At 42.0% G+C, this 19,256-nt stretch overlaps 1 protein-coding gene across 6 annotated transcripts in view; it reads right to left on the bottom strand.

Annotated features, from left to right (window-relative positions):
- PLXNC1 (plexin C1) overlaps positions 1–19,256 on the bottom strand; it is a 161,243-nt gene that overhangs the window by 76,052 nt on the left and 65,935 nt on the right. For all 6 annotated transcript variants that reach the window (XM_035257297.3, XM_002752858.7, XM_035257299.3 and 3 more), the window contains 4 exons: positions 10,898–11,045; positions 6,823–6,910; positions 4,389–4,491; positions 3,853–3,939 (listed from right to left, as the gene is read on the bottom strand). In XM_035257297.3, coding sequence (XP_035113188.2) covers positions 3,853–3,939; positions 4,389–4,491; positions 6,823–6,910; positions 10,898–11,045 — 426 coding nt within the window. The remainder of the gene's footprint in view (positions 1–3,852; positions 3,940–4,388; positions 4,492–6,822; positions 6,911–10,897; positions 11,046–19,256) is intronic.

Here is a 19,256-nt window from a genome sequence, read left to right as displayed (position 1 = left end):
AGGACTCAGATAAAGCCCCGGGCACAGAGAGGCTCTCCGTATACTTTCTGGTACTTTCCCTATTTTAACATTTTAAAAATCTTGTATTGTTGCTTACATACTCATGGATAAGATTCTTGAGACTGATGGCCAGAGATGTGCCTGATTCATTTGTATCCTCCTCATGGAATCTGTGCAGCTCAGTATAATGGCATCTAATAGGCATGCAATAAATGTCTCTGGAAATGATCCAAGTTCAGGATCCTAGAAGCCTAAGACAGTGCCTGCCACACAGGAAGCACTCAGTACATACGTGATGTGGGCAGATGCACTGAAGCAAAGCTATGAGTGACTTCTCTGGTAGCAAAAGAATCACAAAGACATTGGGTGCTTTGTTCAAGGCCAACATGAAGACCCAAAGTGAAAACCAGAATGTTACACATTCCACATGATAATGAAAGACAGCAGTGTTTCACAGAGCACGAGAAATCCCTCCTGTGACAAATAACACTCCATTCCCTAGCAAACAAAAGAGAGATTCTGTTCTGAGACACATATTTAAAGAAAACATGTCAGTATCAACAAAATGTCTTTCTCCATACTTAGAGGGGTGATCCACAGAGAAGCACTGAAGACAGACCTGGGCTTTTGTTTATTTTCAGCCTTCTCCTTCTCTTGTGGTGACCCCAGTCCTTTCAACCACACAGTTCAAAAGGTGCAGAGAGACACACTGCAGGAAACCAGGATGTAGTGACTTTATGATATTTGTCTTTAAAATTAAAGACGTTTAAAAAGCTGCTGCCTGGACCACGACTCGGCGATAAAAAGGAATGAATTATTGATACATAAAAGAACTTGGATGAATTTCCAGAGAATTATGTTGAGTTAAAAGAGCCAATCCCCCAAAGGGTACATCTGGATGATTCCGTTTATATAAAATTCTTGAAATGATAAAATTATAGAAATGGAGCCGAGATCAGTGGTTGCCAGGCATCAGCAATGGGCATGGGAGGGAGGAGGGAAATGGGTGAGACTGTGCAAAGGCAACCTGGGGAGCCTTGTGATGACAGAGCTGTTCTGTGTCTCGACTGCTGTCAACATCAGTATCCTGACTGCGGGGCTGCGCTATAGTTTTGCAAGACTGAAGGAAACTGGGTAAAAGATGTTAAATATTATTGTCTTACAACTGCATGTGAATCTACGGTTATCTCAAAATTAAAAGTTTATTATTTTCCAAAACACTCTTGGAAAAGAAGAACAAAGTTGAAGGATTCACACTTCCTGGTTTCAAAATTTACTACAAAGCTACAGTAATCAAACAGGGCAGTACTAACATAAAGACAGAGATAAGTCAAAAGAATAGACAAACACCTAGAAATACACTCTCACAAACATGGTGAAATGATTTTCAACAAGGGTGTCAAGACCATTCAATGGGGAAAGGACATTTTTTTCAACAAATGATGTTGGAAAAACTGGATATCTACATGCAAAAGAGTGAAGTTAGACCCACTTCTCATCCCATAGGTAGAAATGAACTCAGAATAAATCAGAGACCAAAATATAAGTGCTACAGACCTTTACAAGTAAACATAGAAAGTTTCATGACACTGAATTTGGCAATGATTTCTAGGATCTGACACCAAAAGCATGGACAATAAAAGAAAAAAATAATAAATGAACTGGACTTCATCAAAATTTAAAATTCCATGTATATTATAGGACACAGTCAATAGAATGAAAAGGCAACCTATGGAATGGGAGGAAATAGTGGCAAATGATATAGATCTAAGGGGTTGATATTGAGAATATGTAAAGAACTCCTGCAACTCAACAACAACAAAAAGAACCCAATTTTAAAAATGGGCAAAGGACTTAATTAGACATTTCTCCAAAGAAGACACACAAATGGCCAGCAAGCATATAAAAAGATGCTCAACATCATTAATCATCAAGGAAATGCAAAACAAAACCACAATGAGACACCACGTGACACACATTAGGATGCCTACTATCAGACAGATCAGAAAATAGCAAGTGTTGGTGAGGACGTGGAGAAACTGGAACCCTTGTGCACTATTGGTGGGAATGCAAAGCGGTATCGTTGCCACGGAAAACAGTACAACGGTTCCTCAAAAAACCAAAAGTAGAATTACCATACCATCCAGTAATTCCACTTCTGGGCATATACCCAAAAGAATTGAGAGCAGGTCTCGAAGAAATAGCAGCATGCTCACGCTCCTAGTAGCATTATTCGTCATAGCTAAAATGTGGAAGCAGCCCATGTGTCAATCCATGGATGAATGGATAGACAAAATGTGGTATATACACACACTGATTATTCAACCTTAGAAAAGAAGGGAATTCTGACCTATGCTACCACATGGAGGAACCTTAAGGACATCATGCTAAATGCAAGAAGCCAGCACAAAAAGACAAATTCACTTATATGAGGTACCTAGAGGAGTCAAATTCACAGAGACAAAAAATTAGAATGGCAGTTGCCAAGGGCTGGGGGGAAAGAGAGATGGAGAGTTATTATTTAAGGAGCATAGAGTTTCAGTTTTGCAAGATGAAAAGAGTTCTGGGGATGAGTTGCACAACAGTGTGAATGTACTTACCATGACTAACTGTACAGTTAAAAGTAGTACAAATTATCAATTTCATTTGTATATTTTATCAAAACTAAAAAAATAAATAAAACCCAGAACAACAATAAAGTTTAATTAAAAAGAAAAAGTTACAAAGCCACCGTCTCCCTGATCCAAGTCCTTGTCATTGTGTCTTAGTTTTCCAAACCAGTGGGATGAAGAAAGGAGCCCATTACTTAACAAGACCTCAAAGACTGCTAAAGTCTGGAGCTGCCTGAGCACCAAGCTTTTCTAACGTCTTTAATTAACTTTATGTCCATTTGATTCACATTCCCTCTGTCTGTTACTTAGTTCACCTGAAGTTACCATCAACTTCTCAGTGATGTGCTTGACCTTAGGTAGCAGCAAATGGAGAAGTCAAAAACCACAGATTATGTAATGTTGGTTAATGGATTTCCAGCAGCGAAAAAAAAACCACCACGGATTAGAGAAATGTAAAACAGAGCCTTTTTCTCCCCAGAGCCACCCTTTTTAATGTGTCTATTTCTGCTAGACTCCAAGGTTAGCGAGGGCAGGACTTATCCTCTTATTGGGTTTTACCACATATGAAGCTCAATGAACTTCTGTTGACTGAGTGACGTTCTAAGCACAGACACATGTTCCGCCCATAAATGTTTATGTTGTCACATCCCCTCTTTTCAAACATGACTGACATGGTGACTAAGTAATTTATTATGAAGAAAATAAAAGGAATTTCCAAGGAAAGTTTATGGATAAACAGCCACTTTTGAGAAGATGAGAGAAATACACATCCTCTAACAATTCTGGTTTAGCAGTGCTCACTACTGGTTTGATGTCCCTACAAAGCCGGAAAAAACAACTGAATCGAGGTTGGTTTGCACACTTTGCACAGACCCCCATGCACATACATAACTCCCAGAAACGCAATTATATATGGTGCAAGTTGAAGTCCCTCAGATGGTAGGCTATAACTCCCTTCCAGCTCTTCCCCAGTGAGCCACAAAGTCACCTTTACGATTTTATTTCAACCAGAGCAACACCATTTTTCATAATTACAGAGTTTTAATTTATTTTATGTGAGTGTCCAGCCTTTGATGTATTGAGCTAATTAAGTGAAACTTGGTTAAAAACCAAAGATACAAAAGGGAATTTTGGTAGAAAGTAAAAATAGAGAATGTTTTAAGGAACCCAAAGTAGTACGAGTTGTCATGGTCCTTCAAAGAGAGGTATTCCCCTTAACCACACAAAAATAGAGTCGGACCTGTAAAGCCTGGTTGGTTCTGTTCCCCTTATTCTCCTTAAGTCTTCCTCCTCCTGACGTCTTCACGACAGCCACTGGACATTGTTCCTGGAATGGAAACATCCCGTCAATGTCCACATGGGTGATAAATTCAAAGTGTGCAACAAACATAAAAGAGAAGGTAGGACTAGGCGGTCACAGACATTTATTTTTGGTTAAACTTTTTTTTTTTTTTTTTTTTTGAGACAGTTCTCACTGTGTCTCCCAGGCTGGAGTGCAATGGCACGATCTTGGCTCACTGCAATCTCTACTTCCCAGGTTCTAGCAATTCTCCTGCCTCAGCCTCCCAAATAGCTGGGATTACAGGTGTGCAGCACCACACCTGGCTAATTTTATATTTTCAGTAGAGACGAGGTTTCTCCATGTTGGTTAGGCTGGTCTCAAACTTCTGACCTCAGGTGATCCACCCACCTCAGCCTCCAAAAATGCTGGGATTATAGGCATGAGCCACTGCCCCTGGCGGTTAAGCCTTACAATACCAAAAAATGTCACTTTACCTGGTTTCTCTTATAATCAGAAGGGTCACAAGCTGTGAAGGGGTGGATACACCTTCTCACACTTTTACACCATGTGCAGCCAGTTTCCACACATGCTGGGCATCTAGCAACACAGAAAACCGACTTAATTCCTTCATTTTTAGGACAATGTTCACATCCTAGAATTTCCCTCTGTGATGCGGCATGCAAGCATGTAAAAGAAGACCAAAAAAAAAAAAAAAAGAAAAAAAATCCCTGGACAGATTGACAGAAAGCAGGGAGAGAGGACAGTCCTGTGAGGCTTTGTGCCCTGCTCTCGGAAACCCTCAGGTTGATGGGCCAGAGTGGCACCTGCAGGGGTGTTGCCATGGAAACCTGAAGCTGGGTCACCTGCTGGTCTGTAAGTAACAAGAACTCAGTGAATCTGTTTCTGAATCCAGTTCTGCTATTTGTCTACCCTCAGGTAAGTCCTTCTGGAGACGGAGCTCTCTCTCCCCGCCTCTACCCACCCTGCCTTCCCAAATCAGGAAGCCCTCACTCACGCCAGCAGTCACACTGCAAACTGCCTGGAAGATGTGAGACAGAAAGTGTTAGCTGGCAAGCAGAGGCAAGGAGGGGCCTGTGTTTGCTTCATAATCAAATTAAGAAGAATTGTGTGTCTACTAATCAAATCACCTATCATGCTTGGGTAAACTGTGGAGGACTTAAAAAACACTTATGAGAAGGAATGTGAAAAAGGGAAATCCCGTTTGATCTGGAAACGTGGCTAAGCGAGGCCAGAGGAAGCCTCAGCTCTAGCAAGGGGCGCTAGTTCAGGGCAAGCGGACCCAGTTTGTACTTTATGCCTTCTCCAAGAACTGACGAAACATTCTGAGACTCTGACCTACAGAAACTGCAGTTTCCATGGAAGGAGAAGACACCCTGGCTTTTGCATGGATCCAGCCACCTAAGTGAGCTAAAGCGGGTTTGTGATTTGCACGCTTCTTCTACCCCCGGGGTGGGATTACCATACTAAGTGCTTTCCTACCAGGAAGCAGTTACCTACGGAAAGGGCGCTCACCCTCCCTGGGGGACCTAGGTCTGAGGTCTAGTTCTTAATTACCGAGTTGTGGGACCTGGGGCGAGTTGCTTCCTTTCATCTGGCCTTTAAAACAGCGTCAGGGAAGCTACGTTATCTTTCAACTGTCTGAGTTATACAATTCTATTTAATTCTTCCCCTTTTTTCCTATTTTCATGAACTTCTGAGGCATTCCGTAGCAATTTTTGTATTTTTTTTTCTTCCTAAATTCATTCTGTTTCTTAGCAATAATTGAACGGGGCCTTTTGTCATCTTTTTCAAAGTGCCTCAGTGGAGGAGATTAGGCCCAGGGGCTCTTGTTCTAATCATTTAAGAGCAGCCTCCCAGCTCAGTTTCAAGCTCAAATTCATTTTCGCTAGAGAAACCATGGCTCTCAGGCCAGGCCAAAAGAAACTCCCGTTTGGTCCTTGCACAGCTGGCGATCAAACCATGGTGTTATCTACAGTCGCTACTCATGCAGCCTCCCAACCTCCCTCATGGTGCCCTGGGGACCTCCATCCCAACTTCCAGTTGGAAAGACAGGTATCTGAGAAACAGATTTCCTGTGTCCTCCTGCTGCTTTAAAAGCAAAGAGTGAGGTTTGGCACTAACTCGGGGGCCTATGTTGCTCAAAGGGGCCAAATATGGTGAAAAGGGGGGCCACAGGAACATGCTCTTTTGGTGAAAGGGACCTCATCTTGTCCTTCTTGAGTAGGACTTCTTACCCCTAGGCCCAATGCTTCTCGTTCTGCCCAAATTCCCAAAGCCATTCCAATCAGGAGAGAACTTAGCAGCGCTCCTTCTTCTCCTTCTTTTTTTTAAGACAGTCTCATTCTGTCCCTCAGGCTGGAGTGCAATGGCGCCATCTCGGCTCACTGCAACCTCTGCCTCCTAGGCTGTGATCCTCCCATGTAGCCTCCCAAGTAGCTGGGACTCCAGGCACCCACGACCATGCCTAGCTAACTTTTGTATTTTTTGTAGAGATGCCATCTCACTATGTTGCTCAGGCTGGTCTCAAACTCCTGGGCTCAAGCGATCTGCCAACCTAGGCCTCCCAAAGTGCTGGGATTCCAGACGTGAGCCACTGCACGTGGCTTGTCCCTTTTTCTTTACTTATTTCAAGGCAGTTTCTCAGTCTTGGGAAGATCTATTTCCCTGAGGGTATGAACACTTAAGCACAATCTCTCTCCCTTGCGTTGCCAGCTTACTAGTCCGGGCTAGAACGTGTGAGCTGAGCTGATTAGCTCAGTGGCTCTCCCACCTCCCATTAGGCCATGCTCCAAAAGGCATTTTGGAAAGTTCTATCTCACAAAAGAGTTCTTTAGGAAATGGAGGAGTCAGACAAATAAGTAAATTAAGACCAACAAGAGAATATTCAAATTTCAAATAAAATCTTACTCTTTTAATGATAAGCAGTTGGTAAAGTTGAATCTGCCTGATAAATTCCAAGAACCGAAGGAGAACATCACGTTGACAACTGAAACATCTGGAGCGAAGGGAGGAAAAAAGTCATTTACGGTAGATTCCTGCTATAGTCAAGCATAGCTGTAAATGCAAAAAAAAAAAAAAAAAAATATTTTTGCCTCCTCTGCATAGTGGGCGGGAGTGTGCCAGCTGTTTGCTAACATTTCAATCAGTACGTGGTTCCTTCCCCATGGGCCATTCGCGTCAGGCAGCCGGCGTGCACAGCTCAAGCCTCCAAACAGACTGAGCCCACCTCGAGTTCCAAGCCTCCCATGGAGAATCACTAGGAAAAAGCCATTTTACAGCTCATTTACATCTCACACTCTCCTAGGGATCACTATCTCAGCTTTTAATTGGCCAAGGCATAAGAATAAAACAAGTCACGGAGCAAGAAGTGCCTAGAACATGAAAATCGGAACGTTAGAAATCCTGTACCTTCAGAAAAGTCCACATTGCAAATATTCACCTAACATACTCTAAAGGGTAGTTCCCATGGGCAGGGTTGCACAGTCTTCTTGGTGGTCACCAAATCTGTGATGAAGGATTTCTTATCTGCCTTTGAAAACCTACTCATTGGTTAGAAAACCCCAAAAGAACAAAATAACAAAGATTTAAAACTGCTAAAACAGCATTAGAGAAATAGAATATTTCCTGTGTCTCCTTAAACATATATACTCTATCCAAGGTAGTGATTCCCAGACCTGATTGTCTATCCGAATCACCTGAGAAATTGACAAAAATGTAGATTCCAGGGCCATGCTCCTGACTATTCTGATTTAGCAAGACTGGGGTGAATTGCTCCCCATGGAATGATTGTATAGAGCCCAGGTTTGGGGCCACACACAGAGTAGCACCTTTCAAAGCCCCTTCTGTCCAGGGACCAGTGCCAACAACAAGGTATTAATATCTTTTTCCTTTGATGAATTAATAGGAATAGGAGATGGTGCTATTTATTTATTTAAATAGAGACACGGTTTCACCATGCTGGCCAGGCTAGTTTGAACTCCTGACCTCAAGTGATCTGCCCCCCTCAGCCTCCCAAAGTGCTGGGATTCCAGGCATGAGCCACCACACCTGGCTGAGAGGGTGCTTTTTAAATCCAAATCTTGACAAAATAAGAAGCTGGCTTGCCTCCGTTGGTACCCCTAATTTTCTTACTGAAATTTCATTAGTGTGTGGTTCACAAACTCTAAGAACCCTTACCCTAAGGTGCCTCTCCACAGCAATAACACTCCCCATGAAAGCCAGAATTCCACATAAAATTCGGTTCACGTACAATGGGTATACGTGAAATGATCATCTTCTGTTCTCAAGACAAAGAGGCTTAGAGGGCTGGCATGACCCCTCTGCAAAAGCCTCTGAACAGACCCTTGATACATGTAAGTAGAATGAACACAGGGCCAGTCAGCTCTGAGGGACCCCCAGTGAAAATACACTCCAGTGAAATCTGTAAGTGTCCAGTGATGAGGACTGCAAAAGTCACACTTTTTTCAAGCATCAAATAGGCACAAAACTCTATCTGGAAATATCACAAGGAAATGGATATTCATGATTTCTTCTATGAAAGCATTTAACTTAGGTGAACAAAACACAACGATAACAGCATGCTCAAGGAAACACCCTATGCGTGGGTTCAGTTCTCTCTGGCAACCTGGGTACCAACGCAGGGGTGTGCATGGAAGATCAAAGGGGTGTCAGAATCGCTGAGAAAGAGCAGAATCTGGCAAGGATAAATATGATTTATTCCGTAGTAGAGACCATATGGAAGAGGTGACTTTTCTCTAATGTTTCAAAGCAGAAAGGGAGACAGGATTTTGTGAAAGTGGGGAGGCTATTCTAGATTCAAAGGCCATGGATAAAGGCTTGGCAATGGTCACTGGCTGGCTGAGTACAAGAGGCTGGGAAGCGAATTTGTTTGCCTGTCAGAATATGTAAGCTATTCAGAAAACGGCAGGTGAAGGGCTGGGTGCAACTGATGGAGGCTCTAAAAGCAACCAACTAGCTTTACAAGGTGATCTCAAATGTTTTAGAAGCATATTTTATAGGTGAGCAAGGTCTGCATTTCCATGAACAAAATTAACCAGAAGTGCATCACAGAGGCTGCACAGTGTGGACAAAGTAAAGTGGAAAATTGAGGTGATTTTCCAAGCAATCAGACCCAAACAGCCACCAGCCAGTGGCTGGGAGGCATTTTTAAGCTCACATGTCTGGCCTGGTGCATTAAATTACCTTTTGAGGGATTTAGGATCAATTGGGTGCTATGGTCTGAATGTTGATATCTCCCCAAAATTCATATGTTGGAATCTAATACCCAATGTGATAGTATCAAGCCATGGGGCCTTTGTGAAGTGATTAAATCATGAGGGCTGCACCCTCATGAATGTGATTAGTGTTCTTATAAAAGAGGCGTGAGAGGGCTCCCTTGCCCCTTCTGTGTGTGAGAATACAGCAACAAGGTGCCATCTGTGAAGCCAGAGGCCAAGCCCGTGGCAGACACTGAATCTGCTGGAGCCTTGACCTTGGACTCCCCAGCCACCAGAGCTGTAAGCAATACATTTCTATTGTTTATAAATGATCCAGTCTCAGGTATTTTGTTATAACAGCCAGAATGGACTAAGACATTGGGTAACTCCAGCTCTCACCACAAAACCCACTCAGTTCCATTAATGATCCTCACTCATTCCTGGAGACCCACTCCATGAGCTCAACTCTACTGCTAGTCCTCCTTATGTGAAGAGACTCAGGAGTCCTCCGTCTGCCCACTGCACCTCCTAACCATCTTCTGAATCCACTTCTCTCCATCCCCCTTGGCCTCTCCTCCAGCTCTCACTTTCCCTCTCACCTGGACCCCTCCAATAGCTTTCCTAACTGATCTTTTGGAACTCAGTCTTTAAGTCATTCCCTTCTTTGGTCCATCCTCCACCTTCAAGCCATTCATTCATTCAACAAACATTTATTGATTGTGAATGGCTACATTGTGCCAGACACTCTTCTAAGTACAGCAGGGAAGATGTCTTCCCAAAGTCCCTGACTCCATGGGGCTTACATTCCAACAGGAAAGACAGACAATGCACAATTGAACCTTTCTGTAGTATAAATCCGAGTGTGCTGCCAGCCTCCAGCTTAAACCTCTCAGTGTCTCATCACAGCTCCCAGGATTCATGGTTCATAAGACCCTTCACGGTTCCCTGGCTGCCTTCTTTGGTATCCATCTTCTCTCCCTCTCCCCTTTCCACCTTCCCCTACCCCATTTGCTTTGGCCATATGGAAGTTCTTTTGGTTCTTCAAATAAAGCCTTTTCTCTCCTGGCCATTGTGCAGGTTGGTCTCTGAAACACTCATCCCCCTCTTCTTTGTCTGGCTCAACTCTACCCTGGAGTCTGGACATCATTTCCTCCAGGAAGCTTTCCTTACCCCTTCCCCTTCTGCCATGTCCAGCAAGGTACGTTTTTCATGTGCTTCTCATGGTACTCAATGTTCCCTGCATTTACACACCACATTGTAATGAGCCACTTACTTCTGTCTATCCCTGGGCGTAGTCTGTTTTTTTTTAGGGGCAAAGGGGAGTTACTGTATCCCTAGCACATAGCATAGTGCCTCACATATAGTAGATGTTCAATAAACACTTCCTGGATGGATGAAGGAACGCAACGAACTCAAGCTGATAGAACACTGGTTGTTAAAATTTCTTTTCAGATCTCAGAATTACCAAACCATTTGGGTACAGTCGGCCCAATGCTGTCTGGCTTTTCTGCACTCTCCTATCCAACTCACTCTCCTCTTATCATTGTCCAGGCATATCTGATAGTGGGGTCTTAGAGTCAGGGAATGAGATAGAGCAAAGGTGAGGAGAACCCAGGGGAAAAGTGGGAACCAGGGGGTAGGGAGCGAGTAAGTCTACAGAGGGGGAACTATTAGGATTCCTTGGGCAACCTGAACTCAAAAGCTTCCCTTGTTTTTTTGACTTTTTAACAACACAACAACAACAACCCCCAGAAGAGTCCACATACCTCTGTAGGCTGCACTGGTTGGGATGCTACAGGTGCAGGTCCAGTTGAGCTGACTTTTATTCTGGCAGAGCTCCCTGCTGGAGTCCACATTCTTCACCATGCACTTTGAGTGTCTCGGAAAGAAGTTTCCCACCATAGTCACTGTAGTCTGTGCAGGCAAGAGATAAGGAAAAAGTGATGATTCTTGCATCATTTCCATCCATCACAGAACCTCACATGATTCCACCCTTTGATCCTGCCATAAGAAGGAGAATTTCCAAGAAATTCTCTCAGCTCTCAGAAGAGCTGATGTAAAGAATAGATGTTTCTGGGTGACAGAGCAAGACCCTGCCTCCAAAAAAATAATAATATAAATATAAAAAAATAGATGTTTTGTTAGCTATTTGGTTTGCTCTTTTGTAAATTGCATATTCTTATTCTTGGACCGTTTTCTGCTTTGTGTGTCTATTTTTCTTATCAGTTTTCAAGAGCTCTCTGCCTGGTGTAGATATTAATCTTTATCTGTCATATTTCTGACACATATTTTCTCCTAATCTACTGTTTGTCTTGTAACTTTTGCTTGTGGCATCTTTGACCCTAACACAATGTGCTTTTAAGTAATCAAATATAGGATTTCTTGTCTTGGCTATAAACTGCTTTCGAAACTCTAGTTTACGGACAAATAAATTGTTCCAACATCTTTACTGCTTTATTTTTTAAGCTTATGTCTTTAATCCATCTGGAACTTATTTTTATATAGAGTGTGAGATAAGGGTCCAACTTTATTTTGATCCAGATGGTTAATCAATTATATCATCACAGCCATTTATTAAACAAAAAACAAACCTCCTTTTCCCACTGAACTGAAATGCCATTTTGTCCTATATTAAATTTCCATTTATCTGGAATCTATTTCTGAACTCTGCTCTTTTCCAATAATCTATTGATCTACTTCTATTTCAATGTCATTAAATTGTGACTCCTGTAATTTTAAATATATCTAGCATCTGATAAGGCAAATCTCTCCTTCTTTATCTCTAGTTTCATAATTTTCTTAGTACTTCCTGGACATTATTCATCCATATGAACTTTAAGTTCATTTTACCCAAAGGGGTTGAGGGGACTCAGTCTAAATGAAATCGTATTAAATATATGCCTTAAATTAGGAAAATTTATATCTTTATGATATTAAGTATTCCCATCCAAACACATGACTTTGTTTTCATCTGTTTCTCTTTGATCTAGGGTTCATTTAAGAGGGCGTGCCTTGATGAACTCCTAGGCGTTAAGATACATTTGTCAACTATTCCTTATTGCTAACATTGTTAGATAATGATTAAAGAAGGTGGTCTGGGAAATGTGCTTTTAGAATTAGTTAAGATTTTGCTTGTGGTCAAACATATGATCAAATTTGGATGAGAGAGTGTTTTGTGTGTGTGTGTCTGTATGTGTACAGGGGTATGTCTTTGTGCCTGCACATGTGTGTGTGTGTGTGTATAGCAGGGACACAACAAGACAATCTTGAAATTTCTCCAAAGTAACTTTTTCCCAAGGAAATTATCCAAAGGAACAAGATAGTCAGGTCTCCTGTTCAGAAGGAAAATGATAGGAATTAACATGCCAACAGTGGACTCCTTTCGCATCAGGAGCATGATGGGATCTGGCGGGAATGTGGGCTAAGTAAAAGGAACCTGGGAGTACAGGAAGTGGTCAACTTAGCAGCACCTATGAAGAGCCATAGTCTAGACAAGCAGGCAGCTGTCTGTCTTCTGTTATACTTCTCACTTCCTCCCAGACTTTCTGTACTGCCACCTAAGACTCTGGTGTCTCCCTGGTTCTCAAATAAGCTTGCTAAGTCTAATCTGGCTCCTGGAGGTCAGCCCTATCTTTCCATTGTCAAAAAGTTTTGTTTCTGGACCATATTATCATGCTGGAAGAAGGCCGGTTCTTTCAGTCCACCTCACCTGCACTGGAGTTCAATTATCTTTAGGGAATTCTGAGCACAGTACCAAATCCCAAACCATTCCCACTCACTCATCTGCAACAAATGACTGAACTCTCATTCATGCTGAGTCTTCAACCCAGCATTTATATCTGCACCACACATCTCAGCACACTATCACATATTATCTTGTATCCATATATGTTTTTTTGTTTTTTTGAGACAGAGTCTTTCTCTGTCACCCAGGCTGGAGTGCAGTGGCACAATCTCGGCTCAATGCAACCTCCACCTCCCAGGTTCAAGTGATTCTCCTGTCTCAGCCTCCCAAGTGACTGGGACTACAGGAACCTGCCACCATGCCTGGCTAATTTTTTGCATTTTTAGTAGAGATGGGGTTTCATTGTGTTAGCCAGAATGGTCTCAGTCTCCTGACCTTGTGATCCACCTGCCTTGGCCTTCCATAGTACTGGGATTACAGGCGTAAGCCACCACGCCGGGCACATATATGTCTTAATTGAATTCACTGCCCAAACATTATAACAAGAGCATCAGAATTTCTTTAAATCATATTTTCACCAACTCTTTTAAACTTTCCACCTTTCCTTCTAGTTCTCATATATGTAGTTTTTACGTAACTGTAATTATTCCATTTATTTATTCCACAAATATTTATCAGGCTCGTAACACATGCCAAGTGCTGCACAATGCACTGATTATACCTGTGAACCAAACAGTTTGGTCCTTGCCCTCCAAGAGCTTATAGACTAGTAGAGGTACACAGAACACTGCACTAGAATAAAACTGGAGGGTCACATGGTATCAAGGGATCATCAAAAGATGACGGAGCTAAGATGGTACAGTGGAAAGGGAAAGAACCAGACGGTCAAGGTACCCTTTAGAAGTAAGGAGCATAGGGCAGGACTGGAAGTGGGGGATACGGATATGGAGGATGTTGGTGAGTAAATGGATGAATGGAGTTACCATGGGTACCATACATGGGGCACACTTCCAGACTCTGGCTGGAAGATTTAAGACTTCAACTTTGGGTGTATGTAGTTCAAGATACTTTTGTGATACTCAAGCAGCTGTGTCAAACTGGGTATGGGCCTGGAGCTTACAGGAGCAATCTAGGGTGGGGATAAAGGAGACACGAACATACAGATGACTTATAAAGCCATGGAAGAGGATAAGGTTGTCTAGAGACAAAATATAGAGTAAGAAGAGAGGAAGAGCCAAAACTGGGCCTTACATGGCTCCCAATATTTAGAGGCAGGGAGAGAAGGAACCAGCAAGGGAACAGAGGCCTGGCCACAGAGAAGGAGGAGAGCATGCAGTGGGTGTGCCATGGAAAGCAATGGAAAAGACGGTTTCAAGAATGCTGCCTATCCACCAAGTAACATAAGGACCATATAGTGTCTGCTAGAATGGCGGCATAGAGTTCACTAGTGATCTTAGCAAGAACCAGTTCAGGGAAAGAGTGGGGCAGAAACCAGGTTGGAGTGGACCTAAAAAGAGAAGACAGCATGTTTTTTTCAGATGCAGTGGAAGGAGAGAGGAACCAGTGAGGTGAAGGTATTTTTGTGTGACTTGGGTTCCAGAGGAGTATGGTTAAGAAGCTGAAGGTTGTCCTAAGAAACCCAGCATGGGACTCCTTACCAGGCTGATTGTGTGTGTGTGTGTGTGTGTTTTCTGAGACATAGTTTTGCTCTTGTTGCCCAGGCTGGAGTGCAATGGCATGATCTCGGCTCACCACAACCTCCACCTCCTAGGTTCTAGTGATTCTCCTGCCTCAGCCTCCCGAGTATCTGGGATTACAAGCATGTGCCACCATGCCCAGCTATTTTTGTATTTTTAGTAGAGATGGAGTTTCTCCATGTTGGTCAGGCTGGTCTCGAACTCCTGACCTCAGGTGATCCATCCGCCTCAGCCTCCCAAAGTGCTGGGATTATAGGCGTGAGCCAGCCTGTGCCTGGCTCAGGCTGATGGCTCTTTCTTGAATCAAACTGGATAAAGAGGAAGTAAAGACTTAAAGGGAGAGAGGGGATGCAGAAGCCACTGGGGTGTCAATTAGCTGGCAATATCCACGGGGCCAAGGAAGTACTTGCTGCACAACACTCTTATCAGGCCACCGTATCCTATTTTACTGAATCATTCCTTATTGCTAAACAGTTTCATTATTTCCGGGTTTCTAATTCTATAAATACTACTGCAAGAGCATCTTTATGCTTAGGGATTTTCTTCTTTCAAGTTATTTCCTCAGGATTCTAAGGCTGAAATTAATGCTTCAAACGGAATGAATTCATGACTTTTGAAACATGCTGCCAAACTGCTTTCCAAAAAGGTTGTGCTAATTGGCATCACCAACACTGGGTGTTAGCACAGCTTATTGTCGCTTTAATTTGTATTTATTTGAAAACTAGTGAGGTTGAACATATTTCCATATTTATGTCTACTTTCTGAATCTTCTCTTGTGAGAGTATGTGTGTTTTGGCCCACTTATTTTTCAGTGTGCTGATGTTTTTCATTTTAATTTTTCTTAGTGTTATTATCTTATAATGAATATTTTGTTTATGGCAAATATTTTCCTGAAGTGTGTGTTTTAGTTAACTCTTTTTTTTTTCTTTTGAGACGAAGTTTTGCTCTTATCACTCAGGTTGGAGTGCAATGGCATGATCTCGGTTCACCACAGCCTCCACCTCCTGGGTTCAAGTGGTTCTCCTGCCTCAACCTCCCAGGTAGCTGGGATTACAGGCATCTGCCACCACGCCTGGCTAATGTTTTTGTATTTTTAGTAGAGACAGGGTTTCACCATGTTGGCCAGGCTGGTCTTGAACTCCTGACCTCAAGTGATCTGCCTGCTTTGGCCTCCCAAAGTGCTGGGATTACAGGCATGAGCCACCAGGCCCAGCCAAGTTAACTTGTATTTTTTATCATATAGACTTTTTAAAAAAAGAAATCACATATATGAATATCTTTCTTCTGTTATTACATACTATATTGCTTCAGAGGTAAAATAAATTTTCATTTATTCATACTTTCAAATTATGTTCAATTTCATTTTCTGTTACTTCTGTGACTTATCTTTACATATCAATTTCTTAGTCTAAATTTTATTTTTATATTTAATGTAAAATATGAAATTACATTTCCATAGTATAAGCCAGGTTATTTCACACATTTTATGAAATTATTTTTGTTTCCTCTTACTTTATGACGTCTGGTCTTTAAAATTTTTACATCTATTTCTGAGCTTTCTACTATATTCTATGAATCTATATTCCTATTTTAAAACCAGAATCATGGATTAAATTACTGTTGATTATCTATGTATCTATGTATGTATGTATGTATGTATCTATCTATCTATCTATCTATCATCTATCTGTCTATCAACTATGTTTGCAACCTAATGGGAGTGGTCTTGCCTAAATAAATTTCTGTTTTTTCAAAATACGTTGTGGATATTCTTGATCAGTTCATCTTATTCCAGATGAATTTCATATTAATTTTAAATAAACACTTATTCAAAATTCCTTGGAATTACATGAAGTCAAGAAAAATAGGTTAGGAAGAAGTGACATTTTTATGATATCTTCCCACCAAGAAATGTAGAACATGCCTGAATACGTTCAAGATGTTTCCCATATAGTCTAAGAAAATACTTTGTGTATTTTTATTTATGCTTATGTTTTTAACTGATAAGGATTTGCTATGATTACTTATAAATAGCCTTAAGACTGGGCACAGTGGCTCACGCCTATAATCCTAGCACTTTGGAAGACCCAGGCAGGTGGATCACCTGAAGGTCAGGAGTTTGAGACCAGCCTGGCCAACATGGTAAAACCCTGTCCCTACTTAAAATATAAAAAATTAGCCAGGCATGGTGGCATGTGCCTGTAATCCCAGCTACTCAGGAGGCTGAGACAGGAGAATTGCTTGAACCCAGGAGGCAGGGGTTGCAGTGAGCTAAGAGAGCGCCATTGCACTCCAGCCTGGGCAACAAGAGTGGAACTTGGTCTCAAAAAAAAAATAGGCTGGGCACCATGGCTCATGCCTGTAATCCCAGCACTTTGGGAGGCCAAGGCAGGCGGATCACGAGGTCAAGAGATCGAAACCATCCTGGCCAACATGGTGAAACCCCATCTCTACTAAAGAATATAAAAATTAGCCGGGCGCGGTGGCTCAAGCCTGTAATCCCAGCACTTTGGGAGGCCGAGGCGGGTGGATCACGAGGTCAAGAGATCGAGACCAACCTGGTCAACATGTTGAAACCCTGTCTCTACTAAAAATACAAAAACTTAGCTGGGCATGGTGGTGCGTGCCTGTAATTCCAGCTACTCAGGAGGCTGAGACAGGAGAATTGCCTGAACCCAGGAGGCAGAGGTTGCGGTGAGCCAAGATCGCGCCATTACACTCCAGCCTGGGTGCAAAGAGGGAAACTCCGTCTCAAAAAAAAAAAAAAAAAAGAATATAAAAATTAGCTGGGTGTGGTGGCAGGTGCCTGTAATCCCAGCTACTCAGGAGGCTGAGGCAGAAGAATTGCTTGAACCCGGGAGGCGGAGGTTGCAGTGAGCCCAGATTGCACCACTGCACTCCAGCCTGGTGCCTGGCACCTGGCAGCTGGCGACAGAGCAAGACTCTGTCTCAAAAAAAAAAAATAAATAGTCTTAATACACCACTGCTCTGCTACCTAACTACTATTACAAAGAATGGCTTAAGTTGTTCAAAGCCAGAATCTCTCTTTTTGGTAGCTATCTCCAACACGTATCTCTTAGTAAGAATGGTTTTAAAGCACGATATGTACCTTGCTCTTTAAGTTTATAGCTGAGTTGTTCTGTTGTTTCTATGAATAGCACCTTTTATTCATGAAGTTAAAAGTTTGTTTTGTTTGACACGTAGTAAGGTTATTGATGTTAAATATTTATTGAACATTCAGCACTTTATTCATTTGAATAATTTTTAAAGCTAACATATTTAGATTCTGCAGATATGCAACCACTTAAGATGAGCAAATAATGGTACTTTTTTAGATTTAAATCAAATAATTATTTGTATTACTTGTCTCGTGTTACTGCAGTAGACAGAGCTTCACAAATAATGTTAATAATATTAGTGATGGTGGAATTCCTTGGATTAGTTCTGATTTGTAAAAGAATATTTTGAGGATGGGCTCGTCACTTATGCCTACAATCCCAGCACTTTGAGAGGCTGAGGTGGGAGGATCACTTAAGCCCAGGGTGTTTGAGACCAGCCTGGGCAACATAGGGAGAGCCTATCAATAGAAGAAATTTAAAAATTAGCTGGATATGGTGGTGGTGCACACCTGTAGTCCCAGCTACTTGGGAGGCTGATGTGGGAGATCCCTTAAGCCCAGGAGTTCGAGGCTGCAGTAAGTTAAGATGCCACTGCACTCCAGCCTAGGTGACAGAGCAAGTCCCTGTCTTAAAAAAAAAAAGTTTCCTGTGTCTCTCCTCTAGGAACCATATTGTTTAAGAAATAATTTTATTTCAATTAGTTGGGCATGGTGGCACACAGCTGTAATCCCAGCTACTTGGGAGGCTGAGGCAGGAGAATTGCTTGAACCTGGGAGGTGGAGGTTGCAGTGAGCCGAGATCGCGCCGCTGCACTCGAGCCTGGGTGACAGAGAGAGACTCCATCACAAAAAAAAAAAAGAAAGAAAAAAAAGAATTTTATTTCTGTGTCCTTTCTATTTTTATTACATATCTCTGCTTTCCTTCTCCACCAACATCAGTCGTTCCACCAGGTGAGCCCACATTTACAACCTTGAATGAATTCTTCCATATTTTTGCCCAGGCTCAAATAATCATATAGAGACATATATGCATAAACAAATACAGGGACATTTTTTGATCAATATAAGATCATGCTAGGAACACTCGTATATATATTGCTGTTTTTACTCAACAAAACCTCACAGAAATCCCTCCAGGACAACTGGGATTGCTCTAATTATTTATTTTTAATGCTGATCCCATAGTGAGTATGAGGATGTACTATCTTTTAATTGTTTTGTGGAAAGAATCAAAGCTTCTTGTGAATGGAGATTCTCTATTATATAGAGGGCTTTCTCTGCCTACAAAGTGACTAGAATGTTACTAGGCATATGATAGGCAGGTAGCAAATACCCCTTGAATAGAGCTAATAGATGGAACGGGATACACCCTAGATTGCTTTCTTCATAGATAAAGGTCAGGTTTATTTAAGCAAAGACCTGAGACTTTGAGATAAGCCAAAGGTGGCCATAAGGGTAGGAAATATTTGGAAATAATACAATTGAGAGATAGAATCAGATGGCTCATCAACACTATTAAGATAATAAGTCCGAAGTTGGTTTCAAAGAATAGCTTTAACCAAATTATGAACTCCTTATCTTTTTTACCTTGAGAGTCAGTGGTGAGCTGGAGGGAGTGAGGCAGC

The sequence above is a fragment of the Callithrix jacchus genome, chromosome 9, assembly GCF_049354715.1.
Source record: "Callithrix jacchus isolate 240 chromosome 9, calJac240_pri, whole genome shotgun sequence".
NCBI classification, from domain to species: Eukaryota; Metazoa; Chordata; class Mammalia; order Primates; family Cebidae; genus Callithrix; species Callithrix jacchus.
The sequence above is the reverse complement of the archived record's forward strand: the minus strand, read 5'-3'. Positions and strand labels throughout refer to the sequence as shown.